The sequence below is a fragment of the Ursus arctos genome, unplaced genomic scaffold (genome assembly GCF_023065955.2).
Source record: "Ursus arctos isolate Adak ecotype North America unplaced genomic scaffold, UrsArc2.0 scaffold_16, whole genome shotgun sequence".
NCBI classification, from domain to species: domain Eukaryota; kingdom Metazoa; phylum Chordata; class Mammalia; order Carnivora; family Ursidae; genus Ursus; species Ursus arctos.
Window position 1 is genome coordinate 12,331,873 of NW_026622830.1, and position 16,038 is coordinate 12,347,910.

Below are 16,038 nucleotides of genomic sequence, written 5' to 3' on the forward strand. Positions count from 1 at the left end.
GGCTCCATCCTGAAGGCCTTGCATCTAACAGCTGTTCCTTGGGGTCCCTGCTGGTGGATTGATTTGGCTGGTGGTGCCTCATTCATGCACCTGTCACTGGGGCCACATGCATCCTTGCTCCATGAACCGGAAGGCAGAGGGGAGGGGAAGATTACTAGGGCACTCTTGAACTTGACTTTCTGCTGGACAAGGTGGGTGACCCTTGAGTCTGCGAGCTGGACCAGACCCCCTCTGGGGCCATCAGCTCTGCCCGTGAACACAGGCCTTGAACATGTGCAGCCACGGTTGGTGGGACGAAGTTCTCTCTGCGCCTCCTCTGGCCTGCTGCTGTTTGTCTGTCCCCGGGATCTCAAAAGGACCGTTTGTGGTGGTTCTTGGAGCTGCTTTGACCCCCAAACTCGTGTTTGAAATGCTGTGTGTAGCTAGCTTTTCACCTTGGTGCCGGAGAAGCTCCGGGTAGAACTGGCAAATTGGCAGCCCGTGGATTGAATTGGACCTACAGATGTGCTTCGTTCGAGCTACTCGGTGTGTTTTCCCAAACTTGAATCGGTTGCCGGCGTTTAAGAGGCAGTACCCTGTAGCGGTTTAGGGCAGGGGCTGGCAAAACGGGCCTGTGAGCCAGATTTAGCCCGGGGCCTGTTTTTGTACAACGAATGAGCTAAGAATGATGTTTACATTTTTTAAAGCCTTGTTTAAAAAAAAAAACAACCCTAAAAACAAACAAAGGAGAATATGTGACAGAGACCGGATGTAGCCAACAAAGCCTAAAATATTTACTATTTGGCCGTTTACAGAAAAAGTCTGTTGACCCCTGGATTAGCGCCGGGCTTTGTCGCCAGAGGCTGCTTGAGTTTGAATTCTAGCTCTGCCGTTTACTAGCTGCCTGACCTTGGGCAGGTCACTTCCCTGTGCCTCAGTTACTCATCTGTGGTACAGGGTTTGTATTAATACAGACAGGGTTGTTAGATGATTGAACATTTATTCACTTAATTCTGAGAACAACTTGATGAGGGAGGCACTGTGATTAGCCCCATTGGAGAGACCGAGGCACAGAGGAAGTGGCCTAGTCACAGCCACATATTAGGTTAAATAGTAGGAACCATGATTTGAGCCCGTTCGAGAGGCCCGCCCTCTAACCACTAGGCTACGCCGCCGGGTAAGCACTTTGGGGAGTCAAGCTGTCAAAGTCCTTGGGTTTTGGGGATGCTGACCTTCTCAGTTCCGTAGGTGGGCGTCTGGGAAGGTCAGCGGCCTTGTGTTTTGTGGCTCAGTGGCTGCTGTGTTCTTTCTTTCCTGGGTTTTCAAACCTGGAACATCTGACCCTTTGGAAGAAATGCCAGCTCTAGCCCCACAGCCCAACCAAGGCTCCCTAGGTGTTAACCCTTTGGTTTCTGGATCTTGGAAAAGTCTGGGGTCTCAGCAGGTGCTTGGAGTGGTAGTTTCCATAACGTATTTTAACAACCAGCAGAACTGGACCTGTGTGTGTGTGTGTGTGTGTACTCAAAGCTCACAACGGAAGACCCAGGCGTTTCTGAGGGGCCACAGTTCGGTCTGGCGGGATCCATGGGCTCTGGATTTCCAGGAGAACAGACAGAGAGGAACAGAACTGGCTGGCAACCAGTGGGAGAATAACTACCCACAGGAAACGATGATGAAGCCAGGCTGTGGGTTTGCTCTCCTGACCAAATGGCTGTTTACTCGCCCCGTTTCCTCGGTCTCCAGCTGTGTTTATCGGGAGCTCAGATAGCACCGGGGGACCGGCCAGCAGGGCCTTAGATTCCTGTGGGGACGTGCCATGCTCCCCGCCTGATGGACTCGCTCAGTGTCCTGGCCTTTGGCACCCACAGCTGGAACATTTGCATCAGGACACAGCTGGGACTGAGGGCAACGCTTCATGCTCCTCCTGAGTTCCTCCTTCCTGTCACATTTTCCAGAGGATTCTAAAGGACGATACCATGAGCCCAATCCCTCAAGCCTCCCCCCCCCCCCCGGCCCCTGCAACTCTGACGCCCTCGCAGATGTCCCCGTGGCCCTCTGAGCCCCCTTGTTTGAGCTGAACTCCGAATCCAGGAGGTGAACAGGGTCAGGGAGCCTGGGTGGGAAGAGGGAAGAGGCGAGAATGAAGGCCTCATTGGGAATGACCCCAAAAAGCTGAACTTGAACATTGCCTAAGAATAGCCGGAACATTCTATCTCAGCCGTCGGCCCAGGCTCAGGATAGACAGTTGGCATTTTTAGCCTTTGTTGAGTTTTCCATCGACGTTTCCAGGGAAATGATTCAGGCTTGGGGTCGTGCCCCTGGTGCTCAAGTGACAGGTGCCCGAGGGGAGGCTGACTGTCCCTGGCCCTTTGGGTTGTTTCCTGGTGATGCACAGATCTCATGGGGCCACTCACTGTGCCCCAGCTGCTGGTGTGGCCCCGGACCTGCAGTGGCGCATGGGATAGCCCCTGCCCCTCAAGCTCCAGGCGGACTGGGCCCCACGAGGGCCTGGTATGTCATGGAAACGGGTTGGAGCAGGTGAGGGGCAAACTGGACAGGCACATCTGTCCAGAGGGGGCAGCTGCCACCCCAGGCCCCCTGTTCTCCTTTGCTTCCTAAGCCCTTGGTGCCTTCCTTGTAGTCTCCTTCGCTGGCTCGACACCTTCTGGGCCCCTAAGCGTCGGTGGGCCCAGGGCTTGGTCCTTTTCTCTCTCTAGACTTGCTCAGGAGTGGCCTCATCCACCTTATGGCCTTTTAAAAATATGTATATATTCAAAAGTTGTGCGATCTTCATCATAATAATTTTAGGACATTTTCATCACCGTCGAGAGAAACTCCAGACCCATCAGCAATCCCTGGGCTTTTCCCTCCTGGCCCAGCCCCTGGCCGCCACTCATCCACTTCCTGTCTCTGGGGGTTTGCCTGCTCAGAACCTTCCATATAGATGGGATCATATGATATGTACCCTTTTGTGTCTGGCTTCTTTCATTTAGCACAGTGTTTTCCAGGCTCGTCCACGGGGCAGCGCAGATTCGAGCGTCATTCCTTTTTATGGATGAATAGTATTCCGTTGTATGGAGCCCCATTTTGTTTATCCATTCATTCCTTGAGGAGTGTTTGGGCTCTTTCCACTTTCCGGCTGTTTTGAATAGCGCTGCTCTGAACACCCGCACGCCACCTCCTTGTGGCGCCCCCGTGGCTTGAAGCCCCGTCTCTGTGTCCAACGTGCAGCCTGGACCTGTCTCCCAGGCTCCGGGCTTGTTCTCCTGCCCACTCAGCTTCCCCACTTGGAGGTCAGACAGGCATCTCCTACCTAACATGTCCAAAACAAATGCTCGGCTCTCCTCTTTCCCCAGACTGGGCTCCCCTCCCCGCCACCCGCTTGTCCCCATTTCTATAAATGGCCAAACCCGAGCTGTCTTTGGCTCACTGTCCATCTAGTCTGTTAGGAGGTCCTGTTGGCTCTGCCTTCGGAATCTATCCTGAGTCCAGCCCTTCTAGCTCCTTCACTCCACCTTGCTCCCGGGCCCCTGCTACAGTCTCCCCCTGGGTCTTCCTGACTCTGCCCTTGTCCTCCACAATCTCTTCTCAATTCAGCAGCTGAGCCTAAGCCAGTTCATGTCATTTCCCCACTCAAAACCACCCAGCAGCTGTCACTCAGATCGAAATCCGGATTCCCCATCCCTGTTACCCATAATGGGTTACACAGTTCAGTTATGTTTCTTTCTGACCTCCTTGCTTCTTCTCCCACCCCCCTGGCTCTGCTTTGGCCACACGTGTCTCCCTGCCGTTCTCTGAGCACAACAAACACATTCCTGCCCCAGGGCCTTTGCACTTGCTCTTTCTTCTGGGACATCATTACTGTAGATATCCTGAGGCTCATGCTCTAATACTGTCAGGCCTCTGTGAGCCTTGCCTGACCTCCCAGCTGTAGCAGAAGTACCTCTGCCATTCTCTGTCCCCTCGCCCTGTTTTTATTTTTCTTCACAGGCCCTTTCCCTAACTCACATTCTGTTCTATAACTCGTGGTATACGGATTGATCTTCTGAATCCTCATTAAGCTGTCAGCTACTGGCCAGGGCAAAGGTTTGGGCCTGTTCTGTTTGTTGCTATCCCCCAGTGTCCAGAATGGTGCCTGGCACATAGTAGGGACCCCTCCTCCCCCAGTTACTCACTGAATGACTATGGAAATGCCACCCTAGTGTTGCCAACCGTTTCTAAATCCAGAAATTGGGACTTTTATGTGCAAGCGCCTGATTTCCAAATGTCATCTTGGTTCAAAACTTGTCTAACATGCTGGGGCCAAATAGGGCGTGTCCTGGGTGCCGTCTGCTGGGGACAGCTGCTCTAGCGGGCTTGTGGCAGGGATGCTTTTTGCAGAATGGCTGCTCAGGGTACAGCCTTGGGGCCCCGCACGGGCTCTGGTGTGTCTTACACCTCCCACATCTGTCTGCGGGTGATGCAGCTGTCGCCCACGCTCAGCGCGAAGACCTTGCCATTCAGTTGTTCCCTCCGTGTCCCTGGCCACCAGGCGTGTGGCACCCCTGGGGATGGACCGTGGTCCGTCACCACTGGGGAGGTGTTGCCATCAATTCTTGGTGCAAGGGGATGGCTGGGGAGTGGCATGTTCCCCGGAGTGGGGATGTGGACCACTCGGAGGCCTTCACAGGATGTTAGGTGGCCCGTGAAAAACCTTTATGTGTGGTGAGTGGTGGGGGAGGGGGCGGGAAGCCCTGGAAAGCTGTGCATCCCATAGGGAGGATGTTCTTTTCTTAGCAGATCCCTTTGTGCCTTCCTGATTCCCTCCGGGAGAGGGTTAGGGTTGGTGCTACAGTGTCAAGCGTTTGGGAGGCCATTTATTTACTCACCAACGACTGCTGAGCAACTGTTACGTGTCAGGCATCGTCCTAGGTGCTGCAGATACAAAGTGAACAAAATGGTCCAGAGCCCTGCCTCTGTGAGACCAGCATTCTGCTGGGGGAGACAGACAACGGTTGGATGGATAGAAAATGAAAATGCCTGTAGAGTTGGCACGGGTGGAGGAAAATATCTCAGACTAAGAGGGTTGGTAAGGGCCCGGAGTGGGGGACTGAGAGGGTGACATTTGAGCAAAGACCTGGAGGAGGTGAGGAAGGGGGCTGTACAGGTACCTGGGGGAGAGTCTGACAGACAGAGGGAAGAGCCAGTGCAAAGGCCCTATGGCAGGACTGTGTCTGAGGAACAGTGAGGTGGCCAGAGGAGGATCTGAGGGAGAGAGTGGGGGAGTGAGGTCTGAGAGGTGATGGGGCCAGATGGGGCCCTTATGGGCCATTGTGAGGTCTTCGTCTTCTCTGAGTGTTGTAGGTGGCTCAGGAAGGTTCTGAGCAGGGGAGGGACAGGGTCTCACTTCGTTCTGACAGGATCCCTCTGGCTGTGTGTGGAGAATGGACTGTGGGGGGAGGTGGGGGCGGGGTCCAGGGAGTTGACTTCAGCCGTCCAGGTGGCAGGTGGCTGGACCAGGGTGGTGATGGTGGGGGGTTCATTTTGAGATTTGCCCCTTCACATCATTTGCCCATTTCCTATTGGATAATTTGGGTCATTCCTCTGGAGTTCTTTCTCTGACCCTGATGTTATGAAATGAGCTCCTTATCTGCCAGGATCTGGCACTGTTTGTCACCATCTTGGTGCGGAAGTCAGAATTCTCCTCAGTGCATCCCCCGCCGCCCTGGCTCTCGTGCTCCCCCGGCCGCAGCGCCCACCCTCCATCCTGCCTCTCGGGCTGAGCGCTGACACCTTGCCCACAGCTGCTCTGACACCCGGTGCCAACCCAGGTTCTTTCCTGTGTGGTCGAGCAGCAGTAGCCTTGGGACGCTCCCTCGGGGGGCGGCACCTGCTCTCACCTCTTTTTTTTTCCCAAAGCTTCGGGTCACACTGTCCTTCCCCTTGTCTGATTTATCTCGTTTGTGTTCACTGCCTGGGGCCGTTGTCTGGTCCCCCTTCCCCTGCGGGAGCACCTTTTGCCAGAGAGGGGGCTCCATCTCCCCTTCCTTGCTTCCCCTTTGCTGTGTCCCCGGAGCATGGCAGGCGCTCAGGAAACCCTCAGCGCCCTGATGTTGCAGAACATCTGGGCCTCGGCACCGTTAGGACCTGTCCTCCAGAAAAGAGGCTGTTGGTTTCCAGGCAGGGCAGAAATGAAGTGAATGGAGAAGGGGCGTTCTGGAGCTGGTGTTCTGCTCGGAGTGCTCCGAACAACGCGCTGGCGGACTGCCATGCTGCCCAGCTAGCCAGTGTTGTCAGACAACAGACTGATGATGGCTAGCGTAGCCTGAGTGCCTACCAGGTGTGTACTTGACCGCGGAGGTCCTTTTCCTGGAGTATCGGATTCACTGTCTGTGAACAGAACCAGACAGGCTCACGTCCAGGTTCCTCCTTTTACTTTCTCGGGGCTTTGGGCTCTTCTGCCTCAATCTCCTTATCCGTTAAAGGGGATAAGAATGGACCCTGCCTCTCAAGCACAGAGTAAAGGCTGAGTGGGCGGGAACTGCTGTCACCCTTCTTCTCCTCCTCTTCCTCACCACAATCCTCCTTATCAGTGCTTTTCAGCATGGAGGGCGACTGGCCCAAGGTCACCTGGCTGCAGAGGGGCGGAGGCAGCCTGGCACCCACGTGTGGCACGTCAGAGCGCCACGTCTGTGATTCTCAAGGGAACAAAGAGGTGGGGAGATACTGGAACTGTTGGGCACGTCTGGATCAGATGGTTAAGGGACCCATCTCTGCCGGCATGGTCCTGTCGGTTGAGATTTGGTTGGAAAATCTTCCCTGCAATCTTGAGGTCCTGCCAGTTTCTCCCTCTTGTTTCTCTCTCATCGCACGTAGCGCGTGGCTGAAGCCCTTTGATGACAACGAGCCTGGCCTTCAGCTCGGCCCAGGCCTGCACTTGTGCGGGGGGGGGGGGAAGTGGTGGGGGAGGGCCGTGGAATAGGACCTGCCTGGACTGGCCACTTGATACGGTCCGTCCTGGTTCCTGGGAGGGTGGGGTGTTTTTATACCTGTCCTACAGATGAGAAGACTGGGGCTGGGGGGGGGTCCGTATCTGTGGCCTTCTTCTGACTCCTGATGTCCGTCTTGTTTCTCTATTTTCCTTTCCGTCTTTCTCACTTACTCCCCGCTACACCGCCTCCTTGTTGTTCCTCCTTATATGCCGTCTGTGCTCCCACCTCAGACCCTTTGCATTTGCTCTACCCTCAGTCTGGCACCCTTCCCCGAGATTTTTGCAGGACTCCCTCCCTTGCTTTATCCAGAGTCTCTGTTCAAATGTCACCTCCTCCGAGAGGCCTCCCCTGACCTGCCATTTGAAAGAACACCTCCTGGGGTCCTGGGTGGCTCGGTCGATTAAGCATCTGCCTTTGGCTCAGGTCATGATCTTGGGGTCCTGGGATCGAGCCCCACGTCGGGCTCCCTGCTCAGCAGGGCATCTCTTTCTCCCTCTACCCATCCTCTGGCTTGTGCTCTCTCTCTCTCAAATAAATAAATAAATAAAATCTAAAGAAAGAAAGAACACCTCCCTTTCCAAGACCTTGTAGCCTGTCATTCTGATTTGCTTTCATAGTATTTATCACTGCCTGACATTGTATTGTACATGTGATTTTTCTTTATTTTGGCCCTTCTCCTTTACTAGAATGTGATACCCACCCGGTGAGGAATTTTTCTTTGTTTCTTTTGTCCCCAGGCCCTAAAATACTGCTCTACCACGAAGAAGGTGCTCAGAGGACATTTACTGAATGAGTGAATGAATCAGTGATGTTCCCCAGCCCCAGAACACCCAGCCTGTACAGAGCAGGGCCGGGATGTGGTGCAGGGCCGGGTGTCTGGGCCCCAGTGAGTTGATGTCTCTCATTCCCGTCCTCCCCTGTCCCTCCAGGAGCTGGCCAAGAGGACTCCTGGCAAGCACCCGGACCACCCCGCGGTGCAGAGCGCCCTGCAGGCCATGAAGACCGTGTGCTCCAACATCAACGAGACCAAGCGGCAGATGGAGAAGCTGGAGGCGCTGGAGCAGCTGCAGTCCCACATCGAGGGCTGGGAGGTGCGTCCGGGGCGGGGCCTCCGCGCTCGCGCAGCTGCAGGTGCTCGCACCGCATTCAGCCTGCCGGCTGTGTTTTGTTTGGCCTCCGTGGTGTGTGTAAAAAAAAAAAAGTTTAGTTATTTTCCAGTGAAGTCCACATAAAAGTCTAGATTTCACGTTTCTTTTGAAAAATCAGTAGCACGGGGCCCCCACTTTCCACGGCCACAGCCACTAGAGCTTTCGGTGTTCCTCAGTCCCACTGCCCCCCAGTCCTCCCCAGTCTCTCTCTTTCACACGTTGCCTTCTCTGCCTGGTGTCTGTAGGCCTTTGAGCTCTTGATGCCAAGGTCCGTGGTAGTGCTTACGGGTCTACTCCAGGACAGAATTCTGGCTTCGACGCTCCCTTGCTGGGTGACTTTAGTCAGATGTCTTGACTTCTTTGAACCGCCTATTTCCTCATCTCTTCCTGGCACACAGTATGTACTCAATAAATGGTCTCATCTCTTCCTGGCACGCAGTAGGTACTCAATAAATGGCCTCATCTATTTCTGGCACACAGTAGGTACTCAATAAATGGTCTCATCTCTTCCTGGCACACAGTAGGTACTCAATAAATGGTTAAGTGTTGCTATTATATTACTATCGTCATGCTTACTGGGGGGGGGGTCTGGGATTCTTGAAATCTTTTCGTTGTGCATGTGTTTAAACCTCCACATCTTCCTTAGATTTATTTGTTTAAACCTCCATGTCTTCCTTAGATTATCAGAGATTTCCTACAAATCTGTTGAAGGAAATGGGGAAATCTGAATAAATAAAAAAAATCAGTATCAGAGTAAATGCAGCCGGCACAGAAGATCAAAAGCAGAGATGAAAGACGTCTAGATTCTTCTCTGAATCATCTGCCTTTGGGTTTTCTGGTGCTTGCGACTTTTGGGATTTCCACTTCTTTCCCCTGCGTTCCGGAATCCTGGATGCGACTCCGTGTCACTGTGGAGATTGAGAGTCTGGCTGTAGAGGGGGGCCTGCTTTCAGGGAGGAGGCCGGTCGTGTGGATTAGCGCGGCCCTGTCCCCTTCCTCTTCCCGCTGGGCCTTCCCGTCCTGCCAAAGCCGGGGAATGAAGAGCTGAGTCGCTCAGTCCCCCTTGTAGTTCAGGGTTGGGATGCAATTGGCCGCACTCAGATCCAGCTGCTGGGGATTTGGAAGACGGGGTGGGGCAGAGGCCCCTGGGCTGTTTTTGCAGCAGAGCAGAGCCCTGGTGTGTCTGGCTTTCTGTGGTAGCATCTTCACAGGGTCCGGCCTCCAGCGCCCTGGGTATCCAGGGGCACGGGACATCTGCTTGTTGTTGGTGGCGTGTGTCTAGCAGGCAGGGATGGCTCTGCAGCTGACAGTGGAGGCGGCAGCTCCCGAGGGCCTGGATGCAGCCTGGGTGGTGATTTCCTGGAGGATCCGCGTGGGCAGGGGTGTGTGATTCTTCCTTTTCCCAGTTGGGGCTGAGGCAGTGGTTCTGTGGGGGGTGGGCCAGCCCTACAGTGTTGTTGGCTTTCTGGGAGCCCTGGTATGGATTCCTGGCTCCCCTAGACCATCCAATGATGAAGGAAGCCCCTTATTTCTTTCTGCTTAAAATGTATGTAGCTTGGTTTCTGTGTCCTGCGACTGCAAATTATCAGATCCTCCGGTGTGTCGGTTAGGGTCAGTTGTCTCAGGACTCATTTCAGCCCCAAGATGTGAGAGCTCCCACTTTGTCTCTTGCAGTCCTGTTGGCCTTGCCCTCCCGGTTCCATGAGAGCGGGAGCTCCAGGCATCATGTGTTCCCACATAGCAGGAGACAGGGGCACGGCCAGCTCAGTGAGAGGGAGCTCTTCTCCTCAGTGGAGGAAAACCTTTCCCAGAAGCCCCAAAGAGACTTCCCCTCTCATCTCATTGACCAGGGGGTCACACGGCCACTTTCAGCCAACACGCTTTCCTGAAGAGCAAAAAGAGTGGAGGATGTGTTTAAGCCTGTTTGGGCTTTGAGCTTCCTGGCAGCCAAGGTGAAGAGAGCAGGAGACATAAGTTACTCAATATTTATTTTTCAAAAAAGGAAGACAGAACTGTTCTTCTGGGAGACAGAGAGTTTCCTGGAAACCAGCTGAAGAAGAAATTTCTCACATGGGCCCCTGTGGAGAGGAAGATTGAGCAAGCAGTTTGGCAGCCGGAGCAGAAGTGATTTCTTGATGCCTACTTCTGGGAAGGACCTAGGGAAATAAGAACTGAGGATCTTTGGGGGTCCTTTTAGACCCTGAAAAATCCACAGTTGGAGAGTGGCCCTGATTTTGATCACCGTTTCTGGGTAGGACATGCATGCGGCACGATAAGAATTTCTGGCAATTACTGAGCCCCTATTACACGTCGCCAGGGCTAAGCGGAGGTGCCTTCATGATCCCCATTGGAAAGCTGAGGAAACTGAGGCACGGGGACTTGCTTTGGAGGCCCAGCCCTGTAACTGATAGACTGCCCGGCCTCAGGCAAGTCTGTCCTGCTCTCTTGGCCTCCATTTGCCCTTGGTCGTTTAATTTGACTAATAATATCTCTTGAAGGTATCCCCTGGTGTCATTCTTTTTTTTTTTTTTAAAGATTTTATTTGTGTGTGAGAGAGAGAGAGCACAAGCAGGGGGACCAGCAGGCAGGGGGAGAAGCAGACTCCCCCCTGAGCAGGGAGCCTGACTTCGAGGCTCAATTCCAGGACCCTAGGATCATGACCTGAGCCAAAGGCAGACGCTTAACAGACTCAGCCACCCAGGCGCCCCTCTCCTGGTGTCATTCTGAGGATAAAGTGAAAATTGGAGTGTGACTGCTCTTTGGAAGAAGTAGAGTGGTTTTCTGTGCAGTAGAAAGGTTTTTTTTTTTTTTTCCTTTTAAGTGTATTTATTTAAGTAATCTCTATACCCAATGTGGGGCTTGAACTCGCAACTGGGAGATCAAGAGTCACATGCTCCACTGACCGCGCCAGTAATAGAAAGGTTTTTAAATGCAGTTTGATCCTCAAGGTGACTTGTAAAAATAATGTGTCATAGCTAGAAGAAATGATGCGTAACAGTGAAGCTCCTTGCGGTGGCCTCACGCGCTCTGTCCTTACAGCCTCGGGGACAGTGTGACTTAGGGTGTAGTTTGTGGTGAATGGCCGTGGTTGCAGATCCTTACTGCTGATAATCTTCCTGATAATTACCGATCTTTCCATCTGACCTCTCGCCAGTCTGGTTAGCTGGCTGCATCGAGCTCTTGGAATATGGCTGGCAGGGGACTCGTTGTGGGGGGAGGGGAGCCTCTCCCCGGCTGCTCTCTGGCTGTGTGCTTGGGCTTGCATCATGAGTTTGATCGCTGATCGCTGGCTCCTCCCCCTCTCCCATCCTTCCTAAGCTGCTTGTCCTTTTTAGTCGTGAGACTGGTTTACTTAAAACCAGATAAGTTAAGCCATAAATCCACTTTACGGCGCAAGGAAATGGCAGGATGTTGCAATACCGTGGAAGCGAGTGAACGAGCCAAGCTCTCTTTGCGGGGAGGGGTTCTTTGTCCTCAGTTTCCCCATCTGAAAAGTCTGGATAATGGCAGTCCCCCTTCTTGGGTCACTTGAGGGTTCGGGAGGGACGCATCCACAGCACTCAAACCGGTGCTGCTCCGTAAACGTCGGGCGGAGCTGTGGCCGCAGAGCGGGTTTCATGCTTAGTTTTGTTTTGTTTTTTTTTTTTAGATGAAAAAGCATCATGCAACTTTAGCTACAGCTCAGACCCGGTGTGGGCTGACCCTCCCGCAGAGGGACACTTGGGGAGCAAGCCCCATGGACTTTCGTGCGAAGCTCACAGTAATAAAAAGAAATGCATGGTCTTAATAAGAAGGAAGTAGGGCACACTCGTCTCGCTGGCTCTGGAAACGCTGGTTTAAGAGACCGTCAATTGCCCACTCACCCACGAGGGGACGGAAGGAAACAGGAGTGAGGAGCCATAAAATTGTTATTCAAATAAAAAAAAGAGAGAGAGAGAGACCATAAACAGAAATTGTCATAGGTCCTTCCACCCTTCCTGGGATGCCTTGTGCTCCAGGGGGCTGTGGTCTCTCCCCTTTGGAGACCCCTGCTCTAGACCAGTTGTCTCATAAAAAGCCCTTCAGGTTGTCAGGTTACCTTCTAAGAGGCAACCCTCCCTCCCCCTCCCCTGGGTATTGGGGCCATCCTGTCTGGGTTCAAATCCCAGCTTGCTCACTGACCAGCTGTGTGACCTTGAACACGTCACTTTCCTGCTCTGTGCTCCAGTTTCTTCATCTGTAAAATGAGAGTTGTCGTAAGGATGAACTGGACTTGTTTAAAACACTTAGAGCAGTAGTGGGCAGGGGCGCCTGGCGGCTCAGATCACGAAGCGTCTGCCTTCGGTGACGGGCGGGTGGTAAGCTTTCCCATCTTCTCTCCATGTCAGCGCTTCAGGTCGAGCACGTCTACACTGTCCGCAAGTCTCTAGCCCGGGCTGGCGGACACCTTGGTGCCCAGCCTCTTCCCTGTGTATCCGATCCTCGGCACCACCCCTGACCCAGGGGCAGGGATCCTGGGGAGACCGAGAGCCAGCTGGGCTTCTCAGCAGGGCGAGGGCGGACGGGGCAGCCGCTGGTAGTGTCCTTGGCATTCCGGGTGTATTTGCTAGGTGGTCTTTGGCCAAGGCTGGAGGGGCAGCTTCCCAGGCTGGGTTCACTGCTCTCTGTGGTCCCTGGATGTTGACAGAGAGGTCAGGGGTAGGCCTGTGTGACGTCGGGGTTCTGGGCCCTGCAGCCCGGCCAGGTACTGGATCCAAGCAGCTAGAATCCCCCTTTGGAGGCTGGAAGGGCAGAGAAGTGGGCATGAGTGAGGTGAGGGGACGAGGTGGGGAGGCAGGCGGCCTCCAGGAGCGGCTGGACGGCTTCTGCCCTGAGCTGGCCCATGGGCCCTGGATAGAGCCTCATCACCCTAGGAGTCACGCTCACCCTGTTGGCGAGGATACTGGGGGTCCCGGGGGGCTCTTCATCCTGAGAGCCCCGAGCCCTGGTGCGGTGGGTTCACTCCGCCGCTGGTGGCTGTGTGTGGAGTTCGATCCCCGTCTGCAGGGGGCAGGCGTCCATGCTGTGATTTCTGTTAACGGTTGCACACTCCTGCCCGAGGCTGCCTAGCCCTTGACCTCGGGAGGTGGGTGTCCCAGGACCCCAAGTGAGCCCCAGAGGGCTCCCTGGCATTTTTGGGAGATGAGTTTGCTGTGCTCAGGGGACACTGCATGGAGCAAGGGAGACTGCAGTGGGCAGTTAGGAGAAAGCCTGATTTCTGTGTTTCTGGAACCAGTTCCCCTTCCTGGGTCTCAGAAATAACTGAGTCAGCATACCTCATCGGGTATGAGCTCCTCTTTGGTTCTGGGTGTCATGTGTTTGGGGAAGGAGACGGGGCACACTTCTCCCTCTGTCTTTCTCAAGTTCATTTTTGGGCAGAGACAGCATCGTGTCTCATTCTCCCGCCTCTGTAATCTGCAGGTCTGTCAAACGAACCTCCCTGAACCCCTCTTTTGCATAGTAACCCTTGGGCCTAAATGTCACAGGCACCCCACTGTCTCCCTGTTGATGGGCCTGGTCCTAATCCTGTTGTGTGGGTTCAAGTGCATGGTTGGGTGCTGAAAGGAGAGAGGGTGGCATAAACGAGGTAGAAGTTGGTTTCTCAGCAGCAGAGCTGGGCGGGGGCGGGGCAGGGGCTCCCTTTGGACCCAGGTTCCTCCCAGCTCCACCGTCTGCTACAGCGCGTGCCTTCACTCCGGCTGTCTTCCAGCCTGTGACAAGAGGGAAGGGAGGGAGAGGAGAGGAAGCTGTTTTCTTTCAAGGGAATGTTGTAAAAACGGGGCACACAGGCCAGATGTTAGTCACATGACCACACTGGTCCAGGGATGCTGGGGAACGGAGTCTGTGGTTGGATGGCTAAGTGCCAGCTAAACTCTGTTCCTGCGACAGGTGAGCAGTCTGCGTAGCTGGCCTCCTGGGCCCTCCCAGGTGTGTTCCCAGCTTCCTCTCATTTCGCACTTTTGAGAGCTCTGTGCCCCGCCTCGTGTCACGGAGATTCAGGGAGCTGCACGCACAGTGAGGTCGTAGGCACTCCCGTCCCTTAGCAGAGGTGAGCGGGTAGAGTCTGAGACCTGCTTCCACCTGTGTTCTGTCTGTGGCTAGGGTCCTGCCCCGATGGCGTTCGCACTGTGTTTGGCACCGGCTCTGTAGGCATTTCCTGAGCTCTGCTGTGTGCCCGAGACGGTTACAGGTGCTTGGAAGACAGGGGCAAACGCTTACTGATGCTCAACAGGCATGCTGGTCGGGGTGATACCATCACCAGCCGAGACTTAAATGAGGAAGGGATAGGCAAAAACAAAACAAACATGAAAAACTCTAAGCCTCAAGCAAGAACTGAACCAAAATAAAACCGGACGCCAGCGTGGGCCGCGGGCCGGGTGGGTCATTTCCCCTCCCCGAGCACAGGCTTTTCTTCTATGAAATGGGCCTCCCCATGTGCTCTCCCCGGCATTGTTCCAGCCTGCTCCACAGACAGAAGCCGTCGATCAGATAGTTTGGATTTTTCTGTCTGCTGACAGATTTCCCGCAGCGGCGCATTTAGGTTTTGGGCCGCGAGCGAGGCAGTGGTAGGTTCGGTCTCGGAAGGAAGCGGATAGCCCCGAGTGCTCTTCCAGATTGGCCAGCTCATTCCCTGCTCCCTCATCACTCTCCCAGGGCTCCAACCTCACGGACATCTGCACCCAGCTCCTCCTCCAAGGGACTCTGTTAAAAATCTCCGCGGGCAACATCCAGGAGAGGGCCTTCTTCCTCTTCGACAACCTGCTGGTCTATTGCAAGCGGAAATCCAGGTGAGCTGCTGGACGGCGCGGGCGGGGCTGCCGGGTGCGCCCGGAGGCAGGGATTGGGTGGGACCTTGACGGTCTCTCTCACGGTGACCCCTGAGGCTCGTCACTTCCCTCTCTTGACCTCCCTTCTCTCTTCCGAGTTGAGGGGTTTGTTCTGGGTCAGCACTGCCTAATAGGAAAATTACGCGAGCCACACGTGTTACTTAAAATGTTCCTAGCAGCCACATTAAAAAGGTCAAAAAGAAACAGGGCAAGTGAATTTAAATCATTTATTTTTTCCAATATATCTCTAAATATTATTTTAATGTATACAACCAATGTATAATCAATTTTTGAAAATGATTAAAGAGATATTTTGTATTTGTTTTGCTTTGTACGCGAAGTCTTCAATCTGCTGCATATCTTACACTTACAGCTCCTCTCGGTTTGTCCTGTCCTCGTTGTAAGTGCTCAGTAGCCACACGTGGCTTGTGGCTGCTGTATTGGACAGTGTGGATCGAGACGGTCACAGAAATTTGGGGATCTTTGTGACATTAACATCCTATGATTCTAAGATCCAAAGGTGGGGGATTCGAGGGCAGAGGGCTCTTCCACTCTCAAGCGTTTTGAGGGAAAGGATAGTATGTTTGCCACCCTTGTGTTTTTCCCTGGAGTTTCCCACACTTTGCAGAGTCGAGGAATGAATGGATGGGTGGGTGAGTGGTAGACACGTCCAGATGCGTGCATGACTGCAAGTGTGAATGACGGGATGTGTGGGCAGATGGGAGGAGGGACAGGTGCATGGGGGGTGGAGGACGAGTGGATGGTGGATGAAGGGGGGCAGGGAGGATCGTGGATGGATGTGTGAATGGATTTGTGGGTGGATGAGTGAGTAGATGAAGGAACGAGGGGGTGAGTGGTTGCAGGTGTAGGAGTTGGCTGGATGGAGGGATGGACAGAAAACTGGGGGAATGTACGGGTGCTTGGGTAGCTGGAGACGTGCGTGAAGACCTGTGAGCTGGCAGACGTGTTCAGATGAATGGTGAGTTGGGGCCTTCATGTGTGATATTTAAATGAATGGACTGATGGAGGGATGGTCATAAAATGGGAGACTAGTAGCTAGATGGTCAGTGGGGTGGATGGATGGATGGTTGGTTG

General features: G+C 53.9%; 1 protein-coding gene across 1 annotated transcript in view; it reads left to right on the forward strand.

The window, feature by feature from the left end:
- Positions 1–16,038, forward strand: part of PREX1 (phosphatidylinositol-3,4,5-trisphosphate dependent Rac exchange factor 1) — a 175,142-nt gene that overhangs the window by 90,192 nt on the left and 68,912 nt on the right. The window contains exons 6-7 of the mRNA XM_026503688.4: positions 7,880–8,041; positions 14,771–14,904. Coding sequence (XP_026359473.1) covers positions 7,880–8,041; positions 14,771–14,904 — 296 coding nt within the window. The remainder of the gene's footprint in view (positions 1–7,879; positions 8,042–14,770; positions 14,905–16,038) is intronic.